The following is a 5,785-nucleotide window of genomic DNA, read 5'->3' on the forward strand; positions in this document are numbered from 1 at the left end:
TCACGTTGCCCTGTCCACTAGTCCGAGCTTCACAGCATCCTTTACCTGGCCAGCCTTTGCTGCTTCCCTTCCACTTTGTTTGAAAAAGCATTACACACACACACACATACACACACAGTATGCGTGTGCATCTATCTATATATGTTTATGTGCATGTATACACACACATATACAGATATCAATGTAGATGCTAAGAATCTGCATAAGACTAGATTCTGGCAGGAGGAGGAAAATGTATATGATGGCCCTTTTTTTTTCTTTTTCTTTTTTTGAAACAGAGTGTAAGCAAGGAGTCGATTGGCTCCTGCAATCCATTTGGTCAGGGGCCACACCGTAATCTCCTTGAAATTTAAGGATCGTGATAAATGAATATTCCTAGCCAGTGACTAAAATGTATTCAATTAACTAAAAACCTCGTGCACTTCTGAACTGAAGTGGAATCGACTGTAATTGATTTATTTGAAACCAGAGGTTAAGGACTGAATTAGCTAAGTACAACTGGGTATTTCAAGCCACTGACTTCTCAAATGTCAAATCCCTTCTATTTTAAATATTATTTCAGCTGCGGGGCATGGTTGCTCCACCAGTAATATCTCAAATTCTATTCATATTCGATTTTTGGAGGGGTGGGGTATATTCAGATTTCAGGAGGAGGGCGCTGAGGATGCCGACTGGAAAGAGCATTGTGCTACATTGCTAAAAACTGTAGCCATTAACACAGCGTGGCAGGAAGGGTCTACAAGTCGTTAACATTCACCCATTCCTCCTGCTCACAGCTGATCTGGGGGAAATGTATATATATATATACACATTTGTCAGTATATAAAAGCATGCCCTAGAATTTTACTGCTGAACATTGATTACAACGTTAAAAATACATCCAGAGAATGCGCAAGTAATTAGCACGTTTTAATAACAGCATGTTGGTCACAGTAGAAGAGGCCAAAGTGAAGCTAGTATAATTTCCATTATCGCCTGTAAAATCCTTCTTTGGATATAATAATAAAAAGATCTATGCGAATGCATTTCACCTCCGCTTTCTGGTGGGTGTTAGGGGAAGTCAGGGTAGCATAAAGATATTTAAAATACTCCACTCCCGGAATCAAGTGGCTAATTATATTTTTTAAAAGGTTATTTATTATGACCTTATAATGTTCTAGCATAAGACTTCTTTATGCATTGCCCAGCATAAAATGATTATATTGGGCACAGGTTTCAAAAAGTAACAAGCTTGTGTAAATCCAGATATGAATGAATGGTATTTAATAAGATTGTTTTCGTTTAGAAATGAGTATTTATGTGGTGCTGTAGAAAGAGCAGCAATGTATTGCTGTTTATGAATGCTATTGTGCCCGAGGTGAGGATCCCACACACAATCTGAGATGCAGCCAAGAAAAACAGCCCAGATAGACAATGCTTCACTTCACCTGCTACAATACTGTGCATTTCATTTATGTCAAGAATATGTACAGTTAGGGTTCATTCACCTCATTATTTTGTTACATCTACTTTACAGTTAACCAGTCTCTCTTGGAAATAATAAATAACTGTTTTAGAAACAATCGCAGCTTTGCATGCTGAAGATCCACTTTTCAATTTTGTATTTTAAAAAAAAACACTTTATAAACTGCCTGGCTTTGGAAAAGAGAATTTAGACTCCACCACCTCTCTTTCTGCTTGGCAAGATTGATTTTACACTGCCTTCCCTAAGCAGATTACCAAAGCAAAATGAAACATCTTGGGTTTTATCTAATGCTTTGCTTCACCAACCCTACCAAACGTCAAACTGTAGGAGCAAATGTTAATTCTCCTTGCAGATTCATTGTAAACACCGCACTAGTAACCTCCTCAATTTCTGCCTGAGAAGCACACACATGCAGACAGACACACACCAAACCATCAACAACACTTAGAAAGCACAGCCTCAATAAAAACACCTTTACATTTCAAGCCACGTTCGCAATCCTTCTCCTTACATAATATAGTTCAAGAAACATTGACTCCACCTCGTTTGGACCAAAGACAATGAACTGAAAAAGAGTTTGGGTGGGGGGGGTGTCACATGGTGTTTTATTAAAATAGGTCTCCAATACAGGTTTAATTAGGCTTTCATTTTTTTAAAAAAAGTTTTTAGCAAATTTATTTCAAAAGCAAGGAAGGGGTAAAGATTAAAGATTGCAGCTCCCTTTCTCCTACATAAGGCACCCCTGCAGAAGTCAACCTGTCACAAAACCTGGCCATAAATTTAAAATAATTCATCTTCCACTAGATTTCACCACAGCCCAGAAATCTTGAGGTGATTTTGCTGCCTGGATACAAAGAAGCTTTTCTGTTTTCTAGTCCACATTTTATCAGTAGAACAATGTTCCCCCATCACAAAATTCTGGCTTGCATTTGGTACGGAATGACTATTTTAGCTTTTCAGATAATCTTCTTGAGACAGATTAAAACATCTCTCTCAGCTTTCCCCTCCATTAATGCTACTAAACTGTACAAATTTACATGTACAGATAAAAATTTTGTACAGCACATATCTACTTAAATACAAATGAAAATCTAGAGGTCAACATAAATAAAATAAAACTTTATTTTTAAATAAAATTATGTTTTGGATAAAGAAAAGATAGTGTGTCATTTCTTTAGTAGTACAGACAATTTTTTATCCAAAAGAATACATTGTGTTTTATTGTGTCATTTGTCTGAATACAGACTCAGTGGAATATCTAAATGATACCCTGCTCTGAACTCCAAGTTGAAAGTAAGTTTTTATTATACTTGAGGGAAACAATGGGTTCAGCTGCTTATTGCAAGGAGCAATTGTCAAGGGAGAGTTAAACTCAATTACTGTAACCATACTGAATAAAAAATACTGCCAAGAACAAAAATACGCCTGGGTAAAGACAGCCACTGAATAAAAAAATCGACATAAAGCGTATCAAATATTTATTTATCTGGGCAACAAAGGACTATGATACATTGACAGGCATGGAAACTACTGCCAGCACAACTCAATACAATACAACTATAACTGCTTCCAATATGGCCAGTGGAAATACAGGATACCAGGTGGTCCCAAATGTGTGAAGTTCTTTGAAACAAAAAAAGGATAAAAAAAAATAGAAAGAAAAACTAAACCTTGATCTAAAAGACAATATTAATTTATTGCTCTGATGGCGCTTCCAGAAGGAGGACAATGGATGAAAATATTTTTTTTTCTTTTTGCCACAACACATAAAGGTTGGAAAACCACCAACATCTTTTCTTTCTTTTCTTTAAAAAAAAATCTTGCCAGGGGTCCAACATCACTGATTTTTTTCTTTTTTTTTCTTTTTCAATGAGAAACTAAATGTCATACTAATTATATATAAAAATTCATGTTTGTTTGAAATTTGTTCAGCTGCTTCATTGTCGCCTTTAACATGCTACAAGAGGGCTAAAAATGATGAATCCCAGAGAAAAAACCCCCAAAAAACCTCTGATATCTAAATAAGTACCATGAACCACATGATGAACTAAGAGGGGAAGATTTAAAACCCACTAAACAAGAGGTAAACGAGATCACCAGATAAATAAAAAAAGGCTTAAAACAGACTCACCATATTTACAATTCCCATTAAATTACACATAAATAAATATATACATACAATGAACACTGATTCCCTTATAGAAGAGCCGTGAATCGTGTTGCAATTAGAAAGTTCAAGTTGGTCGCTTTACCTTGGACAGGAAAGAGTTCTAAAACTGAAGACATGGAACTGCTCTGTGTTTTGTGTTCAAGTTTATTCACAATACTGATAAAAGATCATCAGTCCTTTTTGCCTCGCTTTTGCTGTGGCTTCTGTTGGGGAAGGGGCTCGGGGACAGAGGGGGCGGTGGGAGTTGTATGCTTTTTTGTGTGTCGCTTCTGTCTTGTCATATGGCTACAATCTTACCAGAAGTTTGTGTCAAGGGAGGTGGTGCTTGCAGTCCGATGAGGCTTATAGAATTTTTTTTTAGCGATTATTTTTTGTTGTCGTTTTCATTTCATCTATTTATTTATTTTTCTTTTAAAAAAAAAAGGGGGTCCTTTTGCTGCTTTTTTGTGTTTCTTATTTCAAAACAAAAAAGTTCGGGGGCTCAAAGAACTTTTTTTGTTGTTGCTGACTCCATGGCCCCCCCCCACTCCCCCCTCTGCTCTCTTCTCTCCAAACCTGGGAGTCCCTGGGAGGCTGGTGCGGGAGGGGGAGGGCAGAGCAGTCCTGCGGAGTCAGGAGAGCAGGCCGGGCAGGAGGGCACGGGGGAGGGGTGGCAGGAGATGCCTGGCTGGCTGCTGGCTGCTGGCTGCGGGGAGGGGGAGGAGGTGGAGGGGCTGGATCCTCACTTTCGGTGTTTCTCCTCTTTGTCGCCGCTTTTGGTGCTGCTGTCCGTGTGGCTGTTGGGGTTGTTGCTGAGGTACATTTTGTCCATGGCCTTGAGCGCCTCGGTGAGATAGTTCTGCAGGGCGGTGACGGCCGCGCACACGGCCGGGCTGCCGAAGCCGTGCGAGATGAGGTTGAAGTGGGTCAGGCAGCTCTGGATGCCCGGCTCCAGGATGGGGTTGGGCCGCGAGTTCCCCAGGGGAGATCGGTCCTGAGCCAGCAGGTCGGTGAACTCTTTGCAGATCTGTCTGTGGCACAAATGGAGCAGAGAGGAGAGAGGGAGAGGGAGGAGGGGAAATTAACCGGGAGCAGCAGCGGCACAGCCCAGGCCGCCCGCCCCAGCTCACTGACACACACCGCCTCCCAGCCACCCTCCCCCAAAACTGCGCCCCCCTAAGTGCCACAGGCCCGCCCCCACCCCCAGCATCTACCCGCAGGAGCTCTGGGGTGCAATTGAAGGGCTTGATGTCCCCCCCGCCCCCCTCGGTTTGGGAGCAGCAGAGGGGCAAGCTGAATGTGGGGAATCAGAAGAGGTGGTATCTTGTATTAAACCAATTCGATGTTTTGCACACAAAAAAATGTCTTTAATCGCAAGCTTCTGGGCACAGCCACCCTTCTTCAGGCAGAGGGAAGGGGGGTGGCACTTTCCCACACAGGCCAGGCTGGCACTAGCCGGAGGCTGGCAGCTTCCCTAGAGGGAAGGGAGGTCCCAGGGCAGGGTGCAGAGGTCACACTGGATACCAGAGGCGCTGCACAAATGGCTGGGAAAACAACAAAAAAAAGAGAGAGAGAGGCTGCCCCTTGAAGCAGAGCCCCGAGGCTGTGCTGAAGCAGTTTGCAGCTTCAGCCCTCTGCTAATGTCTTCCAGCCTTAGCCTGGCTCCCATCCTCTGCCTGGGCCCTCTGGCACCCTGCCCTTTGGTGACATCCCCATTGGTAATTAAGGGCCACTAAACAAGCCTTTTAATTTCCAGCAACTAGAGCAAAACTATCATTTTCTTTTCACGCACCACCTGGAAGCCTAGGCAGCCCCACCAATGACAACCTCCGCTGGCGTTTTAACTGCGGACAGATTGTCGCTGGACATAGATTTGTAATGTCCCTCTAGCCACCCAGTAAGTTAGGAAGTGCTTAGGAGGAAGGAACCGCAGAGGATCTGAATGCATTGAAATCGGTTTTAATGTGCCACTTTTATTTTACCGTCAATAGGAAACCTCCTCTTAGTATGGCAATGGATATGCTCAGCTAAAAAGCTCCAGCAGACATTTCCCTTTACGGAACTCTCTTCCTTCTTTAAATAAACACCCACCCACAGTTTCACAACGACTTGCAAGAAAAGCTGCATGTAAACTCTCTTTAGGAAATACAGCCGGTTAGGCAGTCCCCTCC

The 5,785-nt window shown here is 42.3% G+C and overlaps 1 protein-coding gene across 1 annotated transcript in view; it reads right to left on the reverse strand.

Annotated features, from left to right (window-relative positions):
• Window positions 1-4,133: 4,133 nt before the first annotated feature.
• The window catches only part of TFAP2A (transcription factor AP-2 alpha), an 18,397-nt gene continuing 16,745 nt past the window's right edge, over window positions 4,134-5,785 (reverse strand). The window contains exon 7 of the mRNA XM_019543170.1: window positions 4,134-4,645. Coding sequence (XP_019398715.1) covers window positions 4,357-4,645 — 289 coding nt within the window. The 3' untranslated portion in view covers window positions 4,134-4,356. The remainder of the gene's footprint in view (window positions 4,646-5,785) is intronic.

This window comes from Crocodylus porosus, unplaced genomic scaffold (genome assembly GCF_001723895.1).
Source record: "Crocodylus porosus isolate Cpor-Errol unplaced genomic scaffold, CroPor_comp1, whole genome shotgun sequence".
NCBI lineage: Eukaryota > Metazoa > Chordata > Crocodylia > Crocodylidae > Crocodylus > Crocodylus porosus.